General features: G+C 44.4%; 1 protein-coding gene across 1 annotated transcript in view; it reads left to right on the top strand.

Annotated features, from left to right (window-relative positions):
* Positions 1 to 26,955, top strand: part of LOC147706375 (cadherin-like protein 26) — a 359,502-nt gene that overhangs the window by 83,280 nt on the left and 249,267 nt on the right. Inside the window, exon 2 of the mRNA XM_086932874.1 lies at positions 14,560 to 14,640. Within this exon, the coding sequence (XP_086789000.1) occupies positions 14,560 to 14,640 (81 nt within the window). The remainder of the gene's footprint in view (positions 1 to 14,559; positions 14,641 to 26,955) is intronic.

Below are 26,955 nucleotides of genomic sequence, written 5' to 3'. Positions count from 1 at the left end.
CAGAAATGAGCGCTGAGCAACTCCAAGTGGCAGAGAGGTCAGACTGGAGAGTGAAGAACACCACCATGCTGAGAAAGATCAGAGGGATACAACCTGAGTACTTGGTCTGTTCTGCTGAGAGGCAGGATCACGGAAAGGAGTGTAACCCGATTAATGGCATCAAATGCAGAAGAGAGGTCCAGGAGTATCAGTATAGGAGCAAGTTTACTGTGATAAACTGATTTGTGACAAAGTTGGCAATCTGACCTAGGTGTTGTTTGTCAGCAACGAGAAGTTCAAAAACCAGATTGGAAGGGATCATTTGTTATGATTGTTGCAAAATGCAGTGATGCAGTAGGATATATCAAGAACAGTGGCGCAGGGGGAGGAGCCTAGCCTGCAATCATGATGGCCGCCTAAACCCTCGGCTCCGCCGACCCGCTTGTTTTCCTTCCGTACCGCTACTCATCCTGCAAGTTATCCTGTATTCGCGTCGAGGTATTGGAACTGGGAAGTGATGCTGAATCCAACGGTGTGCTCCCCGACGTGTTCCCTGCAACAGAAGTGACAGAGCGTCCTTGTTTCCTTTCTGGTGTTTAATGGCGGCGACCGGGTCTTTGTTCTCGGAGACGGCCGGCCCTGACTACGACAACAGTGGCCAAAGAAGGCAGGGCGGAGTCGGCCGGCGGAGAGCGGCTGCCACACTGAGTTTTCCGCTGCAGCGAGCTATTCAATCCTTTTAACCTTCACGCTTGCTCGACATCGCAGCTGCCAGTGATACATTTGTATCCTTCCCCCTGGACGACTTTGAGAGCCTTTTCATCCTCCGGCGCTGTGAAGGGGGCCATTTTGAGCCGAGCGCTCGGCACTTGTAATTGATGGCCCGATCTGTTGCTGAGGGTGCTTACAACGGCCGACGCTGCACTACAACCGTGTGCAGCGTCAGAATGAAATGTGCTGCCCTTGTCCCCAAGACCTCGCTGTGCTCGTCGGGGCGCCGATGGGATGACCGGCTGCTAGAAAGGGATGCCGGCGGACGGGCTCGAGGACTACCACACGTCTGAGAGCCCCATGTGCAGGGAGCTACAGCATCCTCATCTCCTGAGGTGCCCTTGAAGATAGGCGATATTCTGGGCGCCCTGGTTACCTTGCGAGCTGCTTTGTGTGACAATGCCCGGGACCTGGGGGGCCGACTAGATGCCATTCTGCCCACGTTATCCTCGACTGGCCGAGTTGGCGTTCGCATGCAGAGCGCTTCGCCACACCCTGGGCTCGACTACTGTGAGCTGCCTATCCAGAGGTACATGGAGGCGCTGGAGGTGCGAGAGCTGGATACCGCTGCGACACTGTCTGCTACAGCTGTGGAGAGGTATGGGATTCCTGGACTGATACAGTGGCTGGGGCATCGCCTCTGGACGCCATGTCTTGCAACTCCTTCGGGATCTGCTGGCGAGTCTTGCTATTGTGTCCTGGGCATGCTGCTTATACTTCGGCTGTTTAACTTTGGAGGATTGCTGCGGTGTGCTGCCCTTTTTTGTACATTTGTAGACCACATGGCTTTGAGTTGGACAGATATTGGTGGACAGCGCCTTGTCCTGTTGTGGTCCTTGCGGCTGTTTACCCCTTTCCAGAAGGCTACTTTACTATTGCATCTCGTCCGCACATTGGATCGAAAGGGACAAGGTTGAAGATGCTTTTCCTTTTTACTTACTGCTGTTTGCATTGCTGGGACTGTGATGGGTAGACGGGGGAACTGGACGTTGGTTATGCTTCAATTCGGGGTCGGGGGTGGGGCGGCCGAGAATATACATGCTGGTTGTTTCGGACACATAAGTTTGGCCCTCCTCCGGTTTTACATGTATACTTCTTTCTTCCTTTCTCTTATTTCTTTATTTCGGGTACTCTTTTTTGGGCGACAGGCACACTGCTAGGGGGGGGGTAGGCCGTAGCCTCCGCATGCGTGTAGGGTGGGGGATAGGGGGGGGATTTATTTTGTCCGTTTTCAGTTCCTATGGGCCTTAATTTTTTTCTTTACTCTTCAATTCCTTTCCTTTTTCCTTTTTCCTTGGGTCAATGGAGTGGGTCGAAGTGGGGTGGGTAGCGACCGGCACACAACATAATGTGCGATTGTCAATCCTTTTACGATATCATTGTGCCGCCATTTTGATTCCGTTTTAATGCTTGCTGGATTTCTTTGATGGACGTCGCCCACTTCAGTTTTGGACGGATTGTGTGGACTCTGATCCTTTCTAGCTTTTACTGTTTAAATATGCTTCACAAAAACTATAAAATTAAACCTTAACTTCTCCTGCTCCTCGGTAGTGCAAATACCTCCAGTGTAACCCAGGTTGCTTGTATTCTGATTTGAGATGCTACTGAGTTGCCATATTGCTTGCTACTGTGCTCCAAAAGATGTCGAGGCCGGCCGGATGGTTGTAGGCCCGTACTTGTTTTATGATACTGTGCAATAAAGGTTTCCCCCCCCCCCCCCCCCAAAAAAAAAAAAAGAACAGTGGCGCATTAAATGTATGATCAATAATCAATACAAAACATAGTATCAAATAACATTTTGAGGGTTTTTCGGGGATGTCGGAGGGAAAAACAGTACTCTTAACACCAATTTTCATATCATCATCAGTATTGTATTGTATCAGAGATAGTTAACTTCTTTTGTAAACATAGTGTTCGAGAGAAAGTGCAAAGGTGTAAGTGTATTGTGAGAACCAAAAGAGTACACGAAAATACAGTTGAGTGACAACAAGGGAGATATGTAAACGGTTTCTGCAGGGGATATTTTACAAGGGAAAGGGAAAAACGACCATTAAATCAATTATTTTAACAACAAATGTTACAGTGGCTATCTACAGTCATAGGCATTGTTTGTATGGTTCATTTCCATAAAAGCGTCGACGGCGTTTTGACCCGGAACAGGATGTAGGGTCTCTTCAGGACTGGGGGGATGTGTGACATCTGGATATTTACATGCTCAATTGCGTGAATTTAATGAAGCCAACCATGCGTGAATTTAATGAAGATAAAATAACTTACAGTGGACCCGGCCGGGTACACTGTTTAATGGTGTGGTCGGTGGCAATGGTACCCGCTCAGTGGCAGGGTGTGCGAGTGGGAGACTCGAGTTGGGTAGATCACAGCAGGATGTGCACCTGATGTTGCTGTACTGCAGTGATGGCAGAACGGGACAATGCCCGGGGAGAATAGCACGATCGCTCCTCGTTGTCTGTTTTGATCTGACTGAGGTTGCTTAGGATAGCGTGTAGGAAGCAAGATTTTTCTAGATTTTAGGGAGGAAAGAAAGCTGTGGGATACGAAATTGGATAGGTGGATTAGATGGTCATCAGTGCAATACACAAGAAAGGTTAAGACAATAGCAGATTTGGAGCACTGGGAATACGTACCAAAGCTACATGAGTGGCTGAATAGTGTCAGGTTTGATAATTTGGGTATAAGTCGATGCAATAGAGCACTAGGCATTCGGAAACATAATAATGTATTCATCTTGCGATTTCAGTTAGAAGGAGAATAGTTTGGTTACATTGGTGGGAGTAAAAGGTACAGCGCATGATAGCAGGGCTGCATTCCTTCAGAGAGAACCCAGGTTCATTCTGATGTTCGTAATCCTGGTGGAGTAATAATAGGCAAAGACTAGAACTGAAGTAGGGAACTGAGTGTGAGAGATGAGGAAAGGAGAAAAGTTTGTTAACAGTACAAGCAAGTTGCTGTATGGAGAAGCCATGGGAAGTATTCAGGTCTTGGATATAGTTATACGTGGCATTTTTTAGTGTAGAAATAAAAGGATTCAATGATAATTTGAAATTGTCCAGATGCGGAATGGTTTGGGATTTTTCAAGTATGGAAAGATAACCCCATAAGAGAATACCTTTTGGCCTTGGTGCAGTGGGGAATAAACTACTAAAGAAAAAGAGATAAGCGCCCTCTTGACCTGTATTACTTCAATTTTGCTGATACATGCTATTGGTACTGTCCCATTTATAATGAGTTATTCACATGAAAATGAATTATTTTAAGATCAATTTTATTGTGTCTTTTTTTTACATATTTCTCTTTAATTGTTTTTTTAGTATTGTCAGATTTTCCATTACTCCTTATACATTATTTGAAAAACATCATATAAATGAAGGCGATCTACAAATAAGTATCATCATTCTTTCTATGTATTGGGACGCAATAAGTAACATATGTTTCTTTGAAATTGTTAAAAACACAATGGTATCATCAACGATAGGTCAACTCTCTACATAGCCAAACCTCTCATTCTTACTTTCATTCGCACTATAACACTTACATACTCAACATTCCGACAATTGTCCCAGTAGTCTGTACATCAAAACTAGCCTCAGCAGCGAAACAGCAATTGATATTGTTTGCTGCGGTGTTGTGAACTGGGATCTGTTTTCCACTGAAAGGTAAACACACGTTTCGGTATAAGCAATTAATTTGCCTTTCACCTTCTTCAGGACCACAAACAAATATTAAACTCACTTCCAGAGGTGGGTATGAAGGGAAGACTTACAGGGGTTGTGAGGACACCTATATTCCTAGGGTGACCTGGTCCTTAGGGACTCTATATAGATCCAGGGGTGTAGCCTCATAAAATACTATGCAAAAATCTTTGGATGCGTCTCAACGTCTCATATCGTGTTGCGCAAGAGCCTTTTGAATGTGTCTCATCGTATACGTTCCTTAATCAAATATTGACCCCGTAGCTGCTAAGTCTGTAAGGGTACCAGAAGGAAGCTTTTAGATCCATAGTTGTCAAAAGTCAATGTCTGCTCCATAAAAAGAATTAAATCTGTTGAGTCTCCAGGCGTCAAAGATGTACGAGACCCTCATAACACATCACATAGTGAACATGAAAAACATCAGTTATCCAATTAACGATCAAGAAAAATAGGAATACAATTAAAAGGAAGCCAGCATGTCCTCTCAGGGCTACCTAAATGAGGGCGGCTCTCAGGTTTTCCAGGGACACCGACAGCTCACCCTGGACAGATATCTATTAACTCATATGTAAAAAAGGACACAATAAAATTGATCTTAAACTAATTCATTTTCATGTGAATAACTCATTATAAATGGGACATTATCAATAGCATGTATCATCCAAATTTAAGTAATACAGGTCAAGAGAGTGCTTATCTCTTTTTCTGTAGTGGTTTTGGATTTTTGCCACTTCCAGGAGAACACCCTCATTTTTGTCTTCATGGAATGATTCAAAAAGAAATCAAGGTTGATGGGAAAATGTTGGGCACTATCTTTTCCCAAGTAGCACGGCCATTGATTATGTCATTTATTTCTTCCTGGCTCCCTCTTGTGGTCATTTGTGGTGACACTGAAATGTGGCTCCCAACAGTGCACTTAATGTATGAACTTCTCTGTGGTAGGTTGAGTAATGACGGCAATGGAGGCAGTGTTGAAAGGAAAAGAAAATGATAATGTGCATTTCTAAAGTTCGGTGTCACCCTTAAAGGGTGAACTTTTGTTCATGATAAGAGCAAACCCAAACAAAACCAGTGAAAAAGAAGAAATAAGGAATGTTTTCAAGTGCTTTTGGACTACAAAGAGATTAGGCAGAGCTCACAAGTCCAAAGCTTGGCAGCAATACTAGAAAAGGAATGGCCACCAGATCAGTTTGTAACTCATAAGCAAAGAGTAAACTGGTCAGTAAGGGACCCGTTTATTTAGCAAATATTTAGTTCCTTGTTGAATGGAGGTCTTAGGACAGAAGCACACAATTTTAAAATCACAATATTTACTGGTGGAAAGTCACTGCAAGATATTATGGTAAGGAGAAATAGATACAGAGGAAGGAACAACTAAAACAAACATAGCAGAAGAATTCATCTGTAGCTGAAGTTTTTGAACAAGACACTATGGGGAAGATTTATATGAAACTGACACATCTGTATAGATGCGTCACTTTCCCTGCACCTGAGTGAAAAACCCTTGCGCCACCATTGATGTGCAAGGATTGGCAGATGCGTCAGAAATTATTCTGACGCATCTGTTATTGGAAAAGCCATGCATTGTCGGATTTGTGTCGCAAGCATGACGCAACTTCAGCAATGCGTGTTGTGGCCTATTTCCAATGTACTGTCTCACTCCTTATGCCTGCTTCAAGCAGACGTAAGGTTTTGACGCAGTGGCGTCCTAAAAGTCACGCAGTGAAATCATGTAGATTTCACTGCATCACTTTTACGAGGCTTTCCTGTGTGCGAACACCTACCTTGCATACATCATACCTGACGCAGGTATAATGTCGTGCAGGGATTTACTATGTGACACATCTCCCTAGATGCGTCACGTAGTAAATTTGCAGCATTTTTTATGCCGCCCTTGCGTCACAAAAGTGACGCAACAGCAGCGTAAAAGTGACGCAAGGGGCTTGTAAATCTGCCCCTGAATGAGCCGAAATGATCAAGACCAGTCTAAACGCTCCTTAGGAAGCTGTCTGGCGTAACTTTTTTTATTAAGGTTTTCATTAATTCAGCATTACAACATAATGCTTGAACAAATAAGAAATGCATCATATTGCACACACAATAACCTCTTTGATTTCTCTATTTATCCATTATTTTGTTTTCACACTTTAAACAGTTTATGTTTTTTGCATATCTATGTAGGTTTGGTCTTCAGTAGTAGTGGCATTTCAAAGTAAAAAAAATGCTTGATTGAGACTCATATGTCCTTCAGGTGGGAGGACTCAGACAAGAGTTCCTCATAATATTATCCCCCATCTATTTATCCTTCCAAACAAAACCCCTTTAACTTAATGTTATTGAAAGTAACTCCAAAAGAGGTAAGAACTTATGTCACCCTGGAGTTTACTGCTTAGTACCCAAATAATGGGGCTCCAGCCATGCTTTATGTGGCCGAGTGCCAATATGTACAACAAAAAACCAGGAGTGTTCATATATACTTTAGGAGGGACACTAATGTCCTTGTCTCCTCACAGCAATACTTTCCCGTCACAAGAGTACAAGTTCTATATACCATTTACTTGTTTAGCTTACTGGTGTGTGTGTTAAAGGCCTGACATGCATGTTTATGCAAGCTTATCATCTGATATCAGTGGATGATTTCCTTCATTTACGTTTATGATTGCTTAAACATTTCTTTACAGGATTTCAGAAATGCCATGGCCTGTTGTGGCTCTACAAAAATGTGCTGTTTTCATTTGTACGGTTAAAGAGCTTGTCTGGATAGAACATAACATATGGGATTTCAAGTTCTTGGAGTAGTTTCTTCACTATGGAGTATTCCCTTTGAACTTCCTGGACTGCATGTGTGAAATCTGGGTAGAGCAACATTGTGCTATTCCTATATTGTAGAATTGTATTTTCTCTCACAAGTTGCAATGCCAGATGCATATCTCTAAAATTTTGAATTGGGTAATGATGGGTCTGACTTGGGCACCAAGCGGATGACAAGCCACATGTGATCAGTGCGCTCTTTCCACCACAAACAATTTGGAGAAGTGGTCAGGCTAAAATACTGTGACAAGCATATTCTCAATTAGGGTTTATGTTTTTCCTCTGTCTCTTGTTTCTGTCACACCTAGGATACATACATTATTTTACCTCAACCTAGTTTTTAGGTCCTCATTCTTAGCTTTTATGTGCAAGAGTACTCTGTCCATTTTAAGTGTTTCTTTGTCTCTATGTGCTCCGTCGTGGTTAAGATTCTTTGTTCCACTTTGGGCAGATGGTCTTTGTATCTGTCTTTATCTTTTAGGCCATGGTGTCTGTACAAGTATTAAGTGCATCTATCTTCATGGCTATCAATGTCAGACTTGTTTGCATGGGTTTGAGCAGTGTTTTCATGCCTAGACCTAATGTGCATGGGGCATTATCCTGTTCAGGCAATTTGCCAGTTCGTCTTAATTCAAATGGAAGTTTAGGCATCTTAGGACCCATAGTTTTCCACCTTCTTATTGTTCTGTTTTGGAGTGGGATCGATGATCCAGTTCTCCTTTATTTATATTCAGCGCTCGCCAAATGGTGAATAGCACAGGCTTGTGAGAACTTGGTTGAATCTCGCCTCTTTGTTTCAAGGTTGTGCTATTCTTTGTTTCCAAGTTGTGCTATTCTTCCATCCTGGGCTCACCCAACCGTGCTTCAGGTCACCAGTCACCATTGTTCCCCCACCACAATAGTTGTATTAGGACCCTTCTCACCCCCGAGGCTACATGGAGATGGACAGGAGGACAAGCAAACCTGGCTCTTAGCTGCCAGAGCGGCATATAAAACTGTAGCACGGGAGAGAGGCTCTGCCATCAGCAGTCAGCTGGTGCACTAATGTGGCCTTGGCATTCTGCTACAGTGTGCCCACAGGACTTTCTCAATATGGAGTCACTCTCCAGGTTTATTGTTTAAATGTGAAATGGTTAGTGGGAGTTGAGGGGGAGTTGGAGGGATACTCACGATCAACAAAGTTGCAGGGTTTTAGACCTTTATATGGCAACCCAATAATGCTTGCTTTTGTTTACTCTCCAAATGTAGTTCAAGATAAATACTTAAGGGGGTCCCTGGTGGCACTCAGTGAAGTCTTAAAGGAAGTGATTATTATTTCCAGCAACTTATATCAATCAAGGATTTGTAGAGAGCAGAAATCACCCATGAGGGTTTTAAGGCACTTCAGTCTAGTGTGGAACCTCCAAGGGATAGGAATTCAAAGGATCTGTAGAGGTGGGGGCTGTCTCTTAAAAGCACAAACACCTACTGTCCAACTTAGGAATCAGAGTTGCATGGACGGAACTCCATACACTAGATGATGGATTATTCTGAACCTGCCATCCCCCTCTCATCCCCCTTCTGGGCCTCTTTGACTACAAATATTAGAACTGTAAAATACCTCCTACCCTGCCGACGCCTACTGAACACACACCTTTTTCTGACTTCACAACCCATTCACTGACACCCTATGAGACCTGTATGATAAGTTCTTCATTAACCCTACCCTCCACATCCGTCTCCCTCTCAATCGGCAGTCTCTCTTTCTTACCCCCCTCTTCCTCCATGCAAACTACTCCCTTCCCTTACCCTTTGCCAAAACCACGGTTGTAACATATTTTAATTTAAGAAAATGTATCTTGTTTTTTTTGTAAAAACTTAAGTCACTGTTTTTGTTTAACTTGTAAAGTCCATCTATGCCATGTGTGACTATGAGCTATAGACATATGCGAAATACATAAATAGGTCTATTTTTTGCTTGTGTTTGTGTATGGATTGACTATTGGAGAGCAATACACTGTTCTCTAATATCAGTGCAGTAGGCTTGGGTTTAATCTAGGCCTGGGTGTTGAACTCCTCTCCATTCGCTGAGTTTGCTGAGTTTTTTTCACTCCTTGCACCACAGAGCTTGCAGAATTCTGAAAAAACTCCCTGAGTTTTTTCCTTGCTCGTGCTCAGCAATGGAAAATTGGCGAGCATGAGCAAGGAAACCCAACGCTAGGCCGCTTCTCAGTGAGATTTCTCAATGCGGGGGAACGTAGATGGTCGCTATCGCTCACACTGAGAAACCTGTTTGTGTTGAGGAAGCTGCTACTTGAGTAGAACTTCTACGCTAGAGACAAAAAGAAGCAGCACCCTCTTGTGCTGCGCATGATGCAGTTTGTGCAGCGCTAAAAATCAGTGTGAATGGCGCAAGGTAACGCACTCCACCGCTCGCAGTACTCTGTGTAGCTTGGCAGGGTTTTTTGTCACTTCGCGGAGTTTCGCGTAGCGGAACTCCACAAACTAGTTTAATCTCAGTGTCTGAACACGTCCCACTCTCCATTGAACGGCAGATAGGATGGCGCCCCAAAAGGAGATCTAGGTGTCACATCCCTCACTTTTGAGAGACCCCATGCTAATCTAAATATATCAAATCTGTAGCAAAAGCAGAAGAAAAGTTAGAGGAAGTTAGGAGATGTTATGTTCATATTTATTCCAAACAGCCCCCTTCTCAGATGGAACAAGAACAGTGTATTCTGGGGAAGAGACTCACTTGCCTTAAAAGGAGCATAGGGAAGAATTGAATGCACTCATTAAGGAGGAGGAAGTGAGGCTTGCAGTAAAACCCATGAAAAGTAATATAGTACCAGGCAGAGACAGGTACATAGTAGTGTTCTACAAGACACATCACCAACAAATTAATAAATGAATCCCTACAATAATGACCAGATTGGTAAATCACTGTGCTGAAATTTAGAGGGTCACAAATCAGTAGGCGAGGCTATTGTAACAGTGATCCACAAACCGGGGAAGGATGCCCAATACTGCTCATCAGATAGTTCAATTTTATGGTGAAGCTGTACATTGCTGGATGACTTTTACCAACATTGGTCCATCCTGATCCTTGCATCTTTGTTAAAAAAGACAGGGCCTGGCTTGCCTGCTTTCACTGGATACAGAGAAAGCATTCAACCAGGTTGATTGATTCTTTTTGAAACAGGTCTTGGATACAATTGGTTTCGACCCTAAAGACATATACATGGTCCTGGTAGTTATGTTTGTCCCACAGCAAGGATAGCCCCGATAGCCCTGAATAGCCAACTGTTGGAATCTTTAGGTTTATATAAATGCACTAGGTAGTCGGTGACCCCTATTTCCCATGCTTTTTAGGTCTCGCCTGTCGATGCGCATGCGCATCGAGCAAGCGAGACTATGGGGGCTTATCCACTCTTTATCCAACTTGCAAGGAATCGTGGCGATTCCTTGCAGTGCCCGTGACTTTTAAGCTCAATGCGCATGCGCATTGAGCTTAAAAGCGCGTGCACATGCCCCCAGCCGCCTGCCTTGCCTACTCTCCCGCCCCCTCACTTCTTGATTGCACGGCCGGTAGGCCGTGCCTCCCCTACTCTCCTCCTCCTACTCTCCTCCCCTCGCCGTCTGTTCCCGCACTCCTCCCACACCCCCGCTCCGCCCCCTCCCCTGCCTGCCATGTTGCGTCGCAACCCAAGCTCAAATGTACAGATGCCCTAGTAAAATCGCGCACTTTTTCTTTCTTTTCGAACAACGTCTACGAACTGTGTAGTATTTTGCTGCATTAACAATTCATACAGTTTAAATTTTGCCCAGGTGCTCAGAAATTGATGGAAAGCAGCCATTCGTTTTTTTCAAATACAGGAAATTAATTTTAGGGAGGAAATTAACGAGACCGTAGCAAAAGGCTGTGACAAAAATGTTTTACTTTTTGAATATAGAGTATTTTGCCATAAATGTTACAGTTAAAGTCCGTTATAAACTCCACTTCAGGGGCAACATCAGCGAACCCTACTTCCTCCGTGCATACGGCCGGTCAGTACTGAATAAAGAGAAGGACTGTCGGGGGGGGGGAGGGGGTGTAAGGCACGCAGGCGCAATCCTAGTCTCCATTCCTGATCCAAAATGGCGGCCGCTGTCACTTCTCATTCGCTGCTTTACCGCCAGGCTGATTTGGAAGCCGCTCTTCTCGAAGTTACAGCTTCGGCAGATCGAAACGACCTAGTCCTGCAGTACGTAAGAGAGGCGGACAGCCGTCGCCAAGAGCTTCTGGTACCGGAATTCACAGAAGGTGGGTGGGTGTGACCGTATATAGTCACTTCCTGTTATAGACATAAAAGATGTACTAGACGTTATTTGTAACTCCTGCCATGAAATTGCTTTTCAAAGGAAACACCCGATGTTCTTTAAGCTCCCGAGAGTTAATAAAGTAATTCTACCATACAACTTATTACGTTTTCCAGTCATAAATAGGAATAGCTACTAACTTCTTTATGTACTGATAGTCTTATGGTTGGCATTTTTAGGTCTCACCCTCAACCCCTCACCCTCACTCACCCTCACTCACCCTCAACCCCTCACCCTCACCCTCACTCACCCTCACTCACACTCACCCTCACTCACCCTCACCCTCACTCACCCTCACTCACCCTCACCCTCACCCTCACTCACCCTCACCCACCCTCAACACCTCATCCTCACTCACCCTCACCCTCACTCACCCTCAACCCCTCACCCTCACTCACCCTCCCCCTCACTCACCCTCAACCCCTCACCCTCACTCACCCTCACCCTCACTCACTCTCAACCCCTCACTCACCCTCAACCCCTCACCCTCACTCACCCTCACCCACCCTCACCCTCACTCACCCTCAACCCCTCACCCTCACTCACCCTCACTCACCCTCACTCACCCTTACTCACCCTCACTCACCCTCATCCACCCTCACTCACCCTCAACCCCTCACCCACCCTCACTCACCCTCAACCCCTCACCCTCACTCACCCTCAACCCCTCACTCACCCTCACCCTCACTCACCCTCACCCTCACTCACCCTCACTCAGCGCAACCACAGCATCTTCACTAAATATATTTAATAAACTTTAAGCTATTGGCAATATAAAATAAAATCCATTTTATTTACGTATTAATTATTAATTTGTTTTTAAAGCCATTGATTTTTTTTATATCAATACATATAAGTCACATATAAGTCCCGTTAATACAAAACATGTTGCTTTACAAATGCTAGAGGTGTCACATTTACAAAAATTATAACTATTGGCTTTGTAAAGAAGAAAGCTATTAATTTAGCTATTTAGAAAAAACAACACATAAATAAAAAACAAAAAAATAAATAACACCTATAGCTCAAACTTTACTACTGCGAGACCTATTGCATTTCCAATGCTTGTTACTCTAATTGTTGAACCGTTAGCTCATGAGATCAGGAAAGCCCCAGGTAGTATAGGAATCCTATTTGAGTCAGAAGAACATAAAATCATCTGATATGCTGATGACTTCTTACTCTCTCTGAGATCACCAGCGACATCTCTGCAAGAGGTTATCCTATAGCTGCAACAGTTTGAAAAGGTATATGGATATAAAACTAGCTTTGACAAATTCGAAATTTTTAACCTACCCCCTTTGTGAGCTGGTAGACCATCTAGAAGAAACATATCCCTTTAGATTTGCCAATTGACATTGGCATATCAGATTAAGGAAGACGGGAACTGCTTGCCTTGAACCCAGGACCCCAGACGTGGCTCCAAGGGGCAGTTGTCTAACATACTGTTTGAGCTACAAGGTCACAACAAGCATCCAGAGGCAACTGCCTAGGTGACCAGTACCATCTAGACCTGCCCTGGACTCTTCTGGCCTCTATTGGAGTGAGTCCTAATCCCCAAATGATGCCCCTACCTCCTGGACAATTTGCTTGAGTTAAAGTGTACTCTTTCCGTCCCCAAAGGGCAAAAACAGGAGAAACATCAGAGGCAAGGACTTACACTGAAGAGGCAGCATTCAACTTCAAATCTCTGGTTGCCCTCAACATGCTGGTTTGCCCCACTAAAGAAAATTTGACTTCTAGAAACGTTTCTAAGTGCGACCATAGAGGGCTTCATCAGGACTGAAGCCAAGTAGCATCCCATCAACATCGAGGCCTTCCTGGGCCAGATTTTTCCCACTCTGAGCTTTTGCGCCTTCTTTGATGACCGCGCCGGACCTGCTTGCAGCTTGCCCAGCTGACAACCCATCAAAACTAGTTTTCCTCTATAACATTTTCTAAGTCTGAAGGTAAATTTTCCACAGTGACAACTCTGGTCCCTGTATCTGGCACGTGCTCCAACTTGGTCAGCCTTAACTGGTAACTTTTACTTGACCTAGCATGACCAGATAATCGTGATATTGATGCTTTGTGCTTAAAAAAAGAAATTGGTGGTGTTTTCACTTTAATAGTCTTTGAGTACTACATACACATTAAGCCCGTTTCACAAAAGTAAACTTAGACCAAAAGTCTAATTTACTACTTTTCGGTATTCACAAAGGTAAACTTAGACCAGAAATCTAACTTTACTACTTTTCGGTATTCACAAAGCTAAGTTACTACTAGTAAAGTTAGTTGAATACTGAAAAGTAGTAAAGTTAGACTTTTGGTCTAAGTTTACCTTTGTGAATACTGAAAAGTAGTAAACTTTCAAAAAAGTGTAGGTTTACCTTTGTGAATCAGGTCCATTGTCTTGAAATTAAGCTTAATTACTTTGTGCCAAGATACCAGAGGGTAAAGCAGAGAGTAAGTTAGTTTTCACAGCCCAAGTGGTACTCCAATATGTATAAATCGATTTCTAAAAAGGAGTGACAAAACTCTGGCAGAAATTTGCGCCATGAAGCCAGACCTAAATTGATTTTGCAAAGAGATTACTCTCATACTAATTCACGATGTTGTCAACAAGTAGCTTCAAACTTTCCATAGGAAGCCGATGGGCAGACTTGGGTAAGACTGAACCAACCCTTCCAGGGAGTAATGCTTTTCATAACTGAGATTCATAATTCCTGGTGAAGTGCACATGTGAATAAGTAATCATTAATTATACATTTCTGACAGGCAGAGCAAAACCAGCCACTGTACATTCTATACCATAAGTGGGCGTTTCCACTCCTATTTCCCAAAGGCGGCCTGAAGCGTCTTGTGAATACCTTTCATATCTGTGCTTCTGCAGTGATTGTGAATTAAGCACTGAAGTGCTGCCGCCCTACTTACAGTGCAATTGAGAAGTTTATTGTTCTTGTTTTTCTAGGTGCTGTTTGTCAACCTGTCAGTCCAGCATGACGAATCAACACTTAGGCGCCAGTCCCACAAAGTCGCACGGAGCATCAAGGTACGTGCTGTATGAACACTCCACACATAACATTGCTACAGCATTATTACCATATATGGAAATGCCTTTACGCACAAAAAAATATTTTCTACACTTAAATAGTCCACACTGTTGAACCCTTTGCTCTGAAAAAGTCTAGAATCTAGTCTAGTATAATAATGAGTGTGCTAGATGATGCTCAGGTATTTACCGCACACGGTAAATGCTGACACCGCAGCTGACCTAGTTACTGGGCATGCTAAATATCTCCTTTCTAACTACGCCACGGGGCTGGGGAACCAGGTTCGAGTCTGGTGGGAGGCTCAAACATCGTATGATTCTGGGCAAATCACTTAATCTACACATGCTTGAATAAAAAAAAAAAAAAAAAATACTGTGTCCATCTCTAATGCAACTGATACTCAAATCAAATTCCCTTTATTTGGTTTCTTTCCAAGACTTAAACAAGCATTGGAAATGCAATAGGTCTCGCAGCATTAGAGTTAGTGCTTTTAGAATTGTTTATGGTTTTTTTTGTAAATCTTTAGCATTTTTGTTTCCTGTAGCCAATGCTAAAGAATTAAAAAAAAAAGCACTGTGTGAGGGTGAGGGGTTGAGGGTGAGGGGTTGAGGGTGAGTGAGGGTGAGTGAGGGTGAGTGAGGGGTTGAGGGTGAGTGAGGGGTTGAGGGTGAGTGAGGGGTTGAGGGTGAGTGAGGGGTTGAGGGTGAGTGAGGGGTTGAGGGTGAGTGAGAGTGAGTGTGAGTTAGGGTGAGGGGTTGAGGGTGGGTGAGGGTGAGGGGTTGAGGGTGAGTGAGGGTTTGAGGGTGAGTGGGTGAGTGAGTGAGGGTGAGTGAGGGTGAGTGGGTGAGGGTGAGTGAGGGTGAGTGGGTGAGTGAGTGAGGGTGAGTGAGGGTGAGTGGGTGAGTGAGTGAGGGTGAGTGAGGGTGAGTGAGTGAGGGTGAGTGAGTGAGGGTGAGTGAGGGTGAGTGAGGGTGAGTGAGGGTGAGTGAGGGTGAGTGAGGGTGAGTGAGGGCGAGTGAGTGAGAGTGAGGGTGAGTGAGGGGTTGAGGGTGAGGGTGAGGGGTTGAGGGTGAGGGGTTGAGGGTGAGGGGTTGAGGGTGAGGGGGTGAGGGTGAGGGGGTGAGGGTGAGTGAGGGTGAGTGAGGGGTTGAGGGTGAGTGAGGGGTTGAGGGTGAGTGAGGGGTTGAGGGTGAGTGAGGGGTTGAGGGTGAGTGAGAGTGAGTGTGAGTTAGGGTGAGGGGTTGAGGGTGGGTGAGGGTGAGGGGTTGAGGGTGAGTGAGGGTGAGGGGTTGAGGGTGAGTGAGGGTTTGAGGGTGAGTGAGGGTGAGTGGGTGAGTGAGTGAGGGTGAGGGTGAGTGGGTGAGTGGGTGAGGGTGAGTGAGGGTGAGTGGGTGAGTGGGTGAGTGAGTGAGGGTGAGTGAGTGAGGGTGAGTGAGGGTGAGTGAGGGTGAGTGAGGGTGAGTGAGGGTGAGTGAGGGTGAGTGAGGGTGAGTGAGGGTGAGTGAGTGAGAGTGAGGGTGAGTGAGTGAGTGAGAGTGAGGGTGAGTGAGTGAGGGTGAGTGAGTGAGGGTGAGTGAGGGTGAGTGAGGGTGAGTGAGAGTGAGGGTGAGTGAGTGAGTGAGAGTGAGGGTGAGTGAGTGAGGGTGAGTGAGTGAGGGTGAGTGAGGGTGAGTGAGGGGTTGGGGTTGAGGGTGAGGGGTTGAGGGTGAGGGGTTGAGGGTGAGGGGTTGAGGGTGAGGGGTTGAGGGTGAGGGGTTGAGGGTGAGGGGTTGAGGGTGAGTGAGGGTGAGGGGTTGAGGGTGAGTGAGGGTGAGGGGTTGAGGGGGAGGGGTTGAGGGTGGGTGAGGGTGAGTGAGTGAGGGTGAGGGGTTGAGGGTGAGTGAGTGAGGGTGAGGGGTTGAGGGTGGGTGAGTGAGGGTGAGGGTTTGAGGGTGAGGGGTGTCCCCAAACAGAAAGTTCCAAACTTTGCCATTGGCATATTCTAAACCTCACTCTTAAACATTACATACCAACAGTCACTATGCAATGCTGAACAAACCCGGCAATTGGTGAAAACGGCCAACTTTCAAAATCTAGAAAAGTTAATGCCCTGTAACAATTTTGTAAAACCCCGGTCAAAATCGCCCAGAAAACAACCCTGAATAAAAAATAAAACTGACAACTAAATAGATTCCTACTTGCCTCCCTACTGGGTCCATAGACTGACACCAAAGGACATCATCAAGAATCAAGAGGATGTTGAGCGTTGTTCCCGATACTCTTTCAAAAAAAATTGCGAATAAACGTGAAAGGCTTTCACGGCCGGCTGGTCGTGAAACTGAAAGCATGGCCGGCCGGCCGTGAAAGCCTTTGATGTAATCAACACACCCCACACACCTCCTTTGTAGTACAAATTGGAGCCTCTGGAGGGGTCTTCCTGCCTCGCTCTCTCGCACCCAGCCAGGCCCAGCCCTTTAATATTCAAGGGTCCAGACACTGCAGGAAGGAGCACGCAAGGCTGATGCAGACCCCCTAGGCAGGGCTTGTGAAAGAAACCAAACAATGACCTCTCCTGGTTCACATGCAAACCCATCCCGCGAAGAATTTGGAGCATTTCTTGCCATGGAATCCGAGGCCACTGACACCACTAGACTAATTCAACAGCGAAAGTCCAATTGTTTCAAGAAGAAGTAGGGTGTACAACAGACGGGCTAGGAAGCAATAATTAGAGCTAGTCCATTAGATTCTAAGCATTCATGTATTTACTTGCCGCCTTCAGTCATAACTTTACCAGTAATTACTTTCTTGTGTCCAAAGTGACTCTTTCCCATGTTCTCTTCATTGGTACACTTTAGTGGACAATACGGAAACAATGTGCTTTCTTCAGTAAGTAAGCACCCAAACTATAATCTATCTACATAGCCGCCACCCACTTGGTAACCTGTTCTACATAGCAGCTGTCCATGAAGAAGCTACAAGGAATGGTAGTGCAGAATTCCGTCGGTTTTTCAGCACTGGTCTTCTACGTGATAACGTCACCTTGCTGTGGAGACACTATTAATTGGGGCTTTTTACACTGTGACTCTTTTACTGTGGCCTTTGAAACACTTATCTTAAATTTCAAAATTTGGTCCAATTAGCAGACAGGCAAAGACGGCACATCGGAAGTAATGTCGCTACTGGACCGGATACACGGGCCCGTTTCATTGCACAAACCCGAGTTATTTCTGCGGAACAAGGTTGCCCTGGGTAGACCGCATTACACTGACGATACACTGCTTATATTGCCTCGCTTGTGGAGTGGGGTTGGTTCGTAGGCCTCTGCTTTGAACTTTACAAGACTTTTAGCGAGGTGTTAAACTCTAGTTTTCCCAGGTCCCTTTTCCTAATTGTGTCACTTGCCTATACATTAGTAGTGCAGCGGTATTCAAGAGGGCATGTGTGAACTCTAAATCCGATATTGCGGTTTTGGAATTGTTGAGAGGTTGGGGGACGTTAGAAGAAGACCTTCGTTTAGTGTCCACAAACGGAATTCGACGGAATCATTGTGTTTACGTAGCTTTGCTCTTTTAATATGCGGAGCATTATGTTTAGCCAAGCATGGAAGCGACTCCAAAACACTCGCCTGCAATACAGACCACGGACAAACATTGTGTTACCTTCTGTTCTGTGTGTCTGCGGTGTGTAATGCGTATTCAGGAAGACTGGTACACAGATCCCGGCTTATTTGCTGAAAAACAGGATATGATCGTGGTACACGGTGGGCCGTTAGCAAGGGGTGCTTGATAGCTCACAGGAAAAAACAAGCTTCTCAGCAGTGGCCGCAGGCTGCCAGTGGGAGGGAACGAGCGAGCATATGGCGAGCGGCGGGGGAGTCTGGTGCGAGGCGCGGGGGGGGGATTGAGCACACAAAATAGGCTTGCAGACGGCGTTAGACGGAAGGAAGAGAGGGGAGGGGGAGGAGAAATGCGACACGGCGGGAGGGGGCGGAGCGGGTAAACAAAGACAGACGTGCACGCGCACGCGCTTTTAAGGTCAATGCGCATGCGCATAAGCTCAATGCGCATGCGCATTGACCTTAAAAGTCACGGGCACTGCAAGGAATCGCCACGATTCCTTGCAGTGTAGATAAAGAGTGGATAAGTCGCAATAGTCTCGCTTGCTCGATGCGCATGCGCATCGACAGGCGAGACCTAACCATAAAAGCGTAGTATACAAATACATAATGTAAACATTTAAAATCTTTAGTTTTAAAAGAGAACCATCCATTGTATTATACATTTCTTTTTAATTGTCACGTATTTCCAATGCAATGGTCTAGTCATTTCATCTGAGCAAATTCATTTTTAAAATAGTATTACATGTTTCTGTGATTTGATAACATGCTTTTAAAAATAATGCTATATTTTATTGCATAACAATCATTCTCCAATAATTGGAGTGCAAAGTAAGCTGGGCACATTGCCTCAGACCCCACATTTTCAAAATTGGGATGATCCATCTTTTTCTATATACCCCATAATATTGACAAAATAACGCAATGTGTATTGTTGATTGGGCTGCAACCCCATCACACAGGCATGGTACTAAATTTCTTGACCAATCGCTTGTTACAGGGAATGACACTAAATGATAAAAGCAATCTAGTCTAAATCTGACCAAAACGAATCTTTCATATCCAGTTAACTGATAAGTCAGATATGATTGCATTCCTAAAGTGGAAAGAATCGACTGGTTTTCACGAACTGTGGAATTCTGAGCTTCACTTACATATCTTAACTCGTCCATGTGAAGCATACACTGTTTTTTAAAATATTTTCTGGAAATGCTGTTCAGCTTTGATGGATTACTGAAATACTCAGGCTGTCCCAAGTCCGTCATAAAATATTTAATATATTTCAGCCATCTAATATCTAGGGCTTTTTCTAGTTTAAGGGAATCGCTCATAACGTTTTGATTAAAAGTTGTCTTTGTTGATGTCCAAATACGATGCCACAATAAGGGTGGATGGACTCCTATTTTATCCGTTATATACTGCAGGCCCAGCTCTGAATGACAGACAAACGTTGAAGTAGAGGACGGGACTGCCAATACATAGCGGATGAAAGTGTTTTCTACTTTTTGTATTACTAATACATTACAATATCCCCAAATCCCCGCCCCGTATAAAACTGCATTAACGCATTTGGCCTCGTATATCTTTATCAGCTCCAAGGGTGGTCTTTTTCCTAGCTTCTGGGTGAGATTTACAAGAGCAGTCATGGCTTTCATAAATAAGAGTTTCTTTGCCCTTATGGTCTCCTGCCAGAAACCCTTACTATCCATGAGAATACCCACATATGGATATGATTTTGTGTATTCAAGTTTACCGCTACCAATAAAGATTGATTTCTCCTTCCTGGTAGATTTCCCGCAGGCCATTATATAAGTTTTTGTAGCATTTATTTTTAGACTTTCCATGGATTCGTTATTTTTATGCAGAGCCTGCTGTAACTCTATTGGTGTTTGGGCCCTTATCACGGCTTCATCGGCGTAGAGTAGGGTCGGTATTGGTCTATTTTGTACCAGGGGCAGGTCCTGACACCCCTCAAGCATCACCTGCTCTAAACCATTTGTGTACAGGGTGAATAAGAAGGGTGCCAGGACACAGCCCTGCCTGACCCCCCCTTTCTACGCCGAATGAGCTGCTTCGACTCCCATCGCTTCGAGCGTTCTCCACAGTTTCTCGTGACATACACAGTCAAAAGCTGTGGAGAGATCAACGAAGACCAGGTACAGTCTCCCATTCTTTGCCCTCGTATATTTTTCTATCATAATAGTTAAATTTAAGCCTTGTTCTATAGTTCCCAGGCCTTCCCTAAAGCCAAATTGCAAAGTGCTTTGCTCATGTAAAGCACTCTGATACCTTCGGGTCGAGTATGCACTATATCAAACTGGAGAAACAAATGCTCGGAATACCAGTATGTGCAGTAATAGGATTTACTGCATATGTTGGCATTCAACACCCCTCTTGCATCTGGGGCCAGTGTCCCTTGTCCTATTGCAGAGGAAATTTAAGGGCCTGATTCTGAGCTCGGCACACCAGTTATTCGGTCACAAAAATGATTGATATACCGTCTGCTGCATTACAGGTGTCTCTGGCTATGATGCACTTATTGTGCGGTGGTCGGTATATCCGTCAAATTTGTAATGGAAAAACCCTTCCGACAAACTCTAAGTCAGGCCCCAAATGGGCCTCTGTGCAGAGATTGACATCGGCTCAGTAGCACCACAGGCCGATGAGTGGGTCAGTGAAAGCCCACATGGAGGTGGGAGCCTCTGTAACTGCATTGACGCTCGTAGGAGCTTTCAGGACACACATCAAGGGTTCATGGGCAGCCTGCCACAGGGCAGTGGGTGGTGGACCCAGGGTCAGACTGGCCGTGGGCCGCCAGGGTTGGGGCCGGTTTTGGGCCCTTAGGGTACCGTTTTTGTTACAGGGACATTTTTGCAGATTAGCTGGCAATATTGTGCCTTATTCACAAATTTAAATTGAATCCTAAATGTCGACAGGATTCCGCAAACAGGTTCCCGGTTGTTCCAAATGCATTTATTTGTGCTAATTTCAACACCATGAGTGTGGAGAACTCCACAGCAGTAATCCCACTCAAGGGGTGGGAAGTGAGAGTTTTAGACATTATTTTCTTAGAAGTTTGGGAACACCCAAAAACATGTTTGTTTGTGAGCATTTACAAAGTCCTCTCTAACCCTTTTCCACTCTGGCAGTGCTTGGAGATTTACTCCAGTTAAGGGATGCACTAACTCACCTTCCAGGAAAGAGAGGGGAATGTATAACCCCCACATTTTGTGAGAAAGGCATAGGGAATTGATATCTTTATGGAGACTCACCGGAGTTAAAAATGTGCATTTGCACAGGAGGTTTCATTCTCCCAGGGGAAGCATTTTGCTGGATTGATGTCAGTCAAATCCCACTGCAAACTCTCCACTCGGGAGGTTCGCTCCGAGCCACTGCCTCTCGGAATCCAAAAGGGTTCGAAGGCGCAAATCCGAAGTGTAGCTTTGACTCAGCTTCCCTGATAGGGTGTCACTGTGGGCATATATCCTCACATAGTATTGAGCAAATTGGGAGGCAATAGCTGTATCCCCAGTAATTATCTACCCCATCAGGTTTATAAGGCAATGGGTCATGGTGAGTATTGCTGGAGCAGAAGCAGTGTACCAATTTACTTGCTTTATCCCCCATTGGTAGATGCTTGATTGCAAGGCCAGCCAAATAGTTTTGGCGTTGTCCTGTAGTAAGTGTTTTACCTGTGTTTGGGCTTGCGTGATATAATTGCACAGCCCTTTTTTCTGAGGACTAATATATTTAATTTCCAACTGCTGAATCCATGTCTCTATCTCTCAGATCGACTGCCACTTCTCGCGCTTTTCCAAAGTCCGTTGGCTAATAGCCTCTCCCCTGAGGGTCGCATGAAGGGCTTCCCATAAGATGCCTAGGAAGTCTACAGTTTCATGGTTATGAGTAAAATAATCTATTGTGTCCCCTGTGTGTGAGGTAAGCGCAGTATCGCAGAGAGACCGGGCTGAAAAACGCCAGTGTAGAGGGGTCATATACTCACCCATGAAAGGATTCGTGCATCTAGCACTCTGTGTGTTTCTGTCTTGGGAATACAGAAATGGTCGCAATGAGGCAGGGTGCTTTGTGCTCCTGAGCAAAAAGTATACCCTCTCCCATGCTGGCGGAACATGCACTAGAAATCCGAGAGGCCCAGTACCTCCATAAAGGGCTGCAATGGGGAACCGCTGCCACCTTTTCCGTGTTGGTTGTGAACTCTGTCTAGTGACTCATCTACCACTCTGTTCCAGTCACCCTCCAACATCATGGGGGCCACCAGAAGTTCATCCAAATGTTTTGTGACTAACTCTAAGTAGATGGCAGTCAAGGGGTTTGGGGTGTAGATAGATATCAATGTCAGTGGTTCTCCCAGGTCCAGGTCCTCCCTGGACCGTAATAAACTTGGCAGTTTGGACTGGACTGTTCCCATAAGGAACAGGGTCAAGACTGATTTGCATTTGGCTGGGTCCAAACTGGGGTGGTGTGATGTGCAAAAGAATGATGGATTATACCCTGATCCTTATGACTGAGGGTGAATGTTTGCATTGTCCAGCATTCTGTCCATCAATTGTTTTTTTTGCGTATGTCGCCCTAAGTGGGAAGTGTATTTCCAGATGTGGGTCCCGTGCTCACTACACCACGGGATTCAAGTTAGCCTGGCTGATGAAGGGTGATGCCCTGAAACCGGTCCTAGGATACCTGCTTCCGGGCCAGGGAGGACCTGGCTTGGCAGTTTGGACTGGACTGTTCCCATAAGGAACAGGGTCAGGAATTATTTACATATGGCTGGGTCTAAACTGGGCTGCTGTGGTGAGCAACAGAATGATGGATTAAGCCCAGATCCTTGTGACTGGGGGTGAATGTTTGCATTGTCCAGCATTCCGTCCATCAATTGTTTTTTTTGCATATGTCGCCATAAGTGGGAAGGGTATGCCCAGATGTGGGTCCCATGCTCACTACACCACTGGATTCAAGCTAGCCTGCCGTATTAAGGGTGATGCTCTATAACCGGTCCCAGGATACTTGTTTCCGGTCCAGGGAGGACCTGGCTTGGCAGTTTGGACTGGACTGTTCCCATAAGGAACAGGGTCAAGATTAAGTTTTGCATATGGCTGGGTCCAAACTGGGGTGGAGTGGTGAGCTAAAGAATGATTGATTAAACCCAGATCCTTGTGACTGGGGGAGGGGGGGATGCTAGAATTGTCCAGCATTCCGTCCATCAATTGTTTCTTTTGCACTTGAGGAAAATAGGGCCAGCCTGTGGAGGCAGCGACCCTCTGGATGTTCCTTGGTAAATGCACGCAGTCCCTAAATGAAGAAGGCATGGCCAACGTTCGTCTCTTCTTTTTGGCAGCTCAGATCCTGGGAGTGAATGACTGGGTGGGAGGCAGGGCTCAGCATCCCTTTGGAGTTGGCTAGACTGGGCCCCGTGGGTGGTTCTCGGGTTGCTATATGGAAATGCCATCCTGTGCACTCTCAACTAAAGCCTCCATGGAGATTTGTCTGGCCTGGAGATCTGCTCTACGGTGGATGAGGTGGGACAAGAAGCACACAGAGGAAACCCTGGGCATGGACCTTGGCTGAGACACAGAGTGTCCCTGCAAGGTTTTGGAGCCGGAGATCTTATTGGTATATCCAAACTAAGTGACTTGTGGCATGGGACTCCATTCATTATGATTGTCTTATGGTAACACACCAAGCCGATACATTGTGTATTGTGGCAGTGTGGATACTGTTTTGACTTTATCTTGTATTGTACATTTCACTAAATAGGGTGGGGTGTAGTCCTTATGGAGGTTAGAGTACATGCCTTCACTCCCCAGGCAGAATTGAGTTCGACCTGTCATACTCTTAATGAAGCCCTAAGTCTAAAGGCAAAATGTCTGATTGCCAATTGTCCCTAGGTTTATGCAAGAGTGTCGTACTGTTGTTGGCCTCAATTGAGCCACAGATACTGATGAAAGTCCCCTAAGAAATCATTAGTCATTTTCAGAGGTTTTCACAACCCCTATGATAGCTTTGTAAACATCTGACCCCATCAAATGTTATTTGAAATGAATTAACAGATTTTTTTCTATTATGTTTATTTTAAACTTATTTATAGATTTGGTGGCTTTTACTTGAAACATTATTTTCCCTTTCACTAAAAGCCTAGTGTTGTTGCCTCATAAGTATTTGTATATATATACATTTTTATAAATCTATTTATTAACAATGCTCATTTCATTTAACATGTCAGCCCATTGATCACATTTCATCATACAAATAAGGAGTACACAGTGCACAGGATAGTCGCCTTCAATCATTAACAGAACGCCCGGAGCAAGAACCATTACCCCAGACCACCCCCCATTCCCCTGTATCTCCTTCAGGGGCCCCAAATCTTCTTCCACTTTTTCGGGCACCCCCTAGATTTGTAAATGGTTTCCTCTGCCCTCTGACACCAATCCAGGTCCCGCTCCCACTGGTCCCACTGTGGAGGGGCCGAAGCCCCCCAGGCCCTGGCAATGTTTCGCTTTGCAACTCCCACCACCATTGTCAGCCAGAGCTCTTCATACCTGGTCCAGTCAGTGGTATTTGTATATATTTGAAGAGGTATATGTTATGCTGTAAATGAACTATAGGATAATCTTAAAGGGTAAGTTGGTTTGACTCTGTAGGGTCTAGACACTTTCTTCTTTTTATTTTATTTTCACATGTTTAAATGATTTATGAATTATTACGTACTTTTTTTGTTATTGGTTAGCCAAAGAGCTCCCCTGTTTAACAGTTATATAATGAACTAAAGGTATGACATGTTTTTTTCTTTTGGTGTAGACTAATGTTATTACTTTAGCTATGTAGGATTGTTTTTTTTTAAAGTTTGTATTACTTTTATGGCATTTCAGCTGAACAAATAATATATTGATTGATTGATTGACTCTGTATGGTTCAATATATGATATTGTGTTATCTAATCAATAGTGAACATCATGTCTTTGAACTTCTTATCTCTCTTTCTGTGTTTGCCAGTTTGATTCATTTTCCAAGTCAGAGTGCAACCCATGGGAAACTTTAGGGAGTAGATCCCATTGAGATAGGTAAGGGTATGGAACATTTTTAGCAGAAAAAGTCATAACTCAGGTTTCATAGAAAGTGATAGCATTAAAGTCAGACAAACAATCAGAATTGCAGAGCCTTCAAAGATGTGACCAGTGACCTTGAGAGATTGAGAGAGGCATTTTCTCTCTATATATAACTGAATAAAAAAGTTGTAATTATCTCTCACCCACCCTAGGTGGGATGTTCCTTCTCCTGACCCACTATTCACCCAAAGCAATAAAGTGAAGTGATGGTGAGCTCTGTCCCTCATGGCGCTCCTTGAAATGAAAATCTAAAGGTCTCCACACCTGTCCTGATGGTAGAGTTTATTCTCAGGTATATTTGTAAGGTTCACATATTTAACTGACCATTAAATGATTTTCACAAGGAACTTCTGTTTAAATGGAGTAACACAGACTGAACATTTTAACATCACGTATTTATCCCTCTGGCAAGTTGTGTTGTTATGATCTGACCCACCAGAATATTAGCTGTGTGTAGTTAACTCGGCACCAATCATCTTTCTGAGCCCTGTGTACTCAAACAATTGCAAAGAGTTCCATCCTATCCACTTGTAATCCAATCCTAAGATGTTAAACGAAAACCATTATGTTAACTTAACTTACAGTGAGATATGAGATAATGAAAACCATTACAAGCGCCATATGATTTAAATATTCTTTACCCTTTATCTGCTATTGATTATTGGATTTGAATGTTTTAGCAGAAACCAATTGTTAACTAATTATTGTTACCTAAATGTGCAAATTATAATGAATTAAATTAGCTCTTTAATTATTTAGGACTTGATCTGTCAAATAACTACACATATTTCACTGACAGCTCCACTTCCATTACCAATGTAAATTTCAACTGATTCTCTATCCCATTTACACACATTGTATACAGGTTGTATATACAATCATTTGAGTAAGTGAACTGAAGACATTTTGTAGAGCATTTGTAGAATAGTAGTATGAATGCTTCTATAGGCCCTGCAAGACATTACCCATGGTAACATTTAAATTTCCATAAGAGTTTCTTTATAATATATAGATTCATCCTTTATTATTATTATTATTATTATTATTGGGACATTTGTTGAGCGCTGCGATTACGCACACCGGCGTGTCCACGCGCTAAAAAGTGGAAGTAGGCAGATGACAGGGAACACAAAAACTACGCGGGCCATTATTTACTGTAAAGATAAGTTTTTAGTTTTGCCCGGAATCTAGCCTCATCTGGTTCCAAACGCAGGTCAGTTGGCAGTTTGTTCCAGTTGGTTGCCGCCAAGTAGCACCTCTCCCCCCTCCCCTCTCCTCCCGGAGGGGGTGGAGGGGGGCCGGCCGAGCATTTTGCCAGGGCCGGTTCTGGTTCCCAGTCCGGCCCTGCATAGGAATGAATGGGACGGTGATTTCTTATTATTGTAATATCAGGATTTTCCCCTTTTAAACATTTACAGCCTCAACTTATTTTTAAGATCCAATTCTAATCTTTTGGTTTGTACTGTTTAGTTTAACAAGCAGCAACAATACTATCCCTTAACAATAACAGCGCTTTAGCTGTTGTACACTGCACAATCAGAATGTGTATCAGGCTCAGTCTATTAGTCTTCAGCACTGTTCATCTCAAGGATATT

This window comes from Lissotriton vulgaris, chromosome 7 (assembly GCF_964263255.1).
Source record: "Lissotriton vulgaris chromosome 7, aLisVul1.2, whole genome shotgun sequence".
In the NCBI taxonomy this organism is placed as follows: Eukaryota; Metazoa; Chordata; class Amphibia; order Caudata; family Salamandridae; genus Lissotriton; species Lissotriton vulgaris.
The sequence above is the reverse complement of the archived record's forward strand: the minus strand, read 5'-3'. Positions and strand labels throughout refer to the sequence as shown.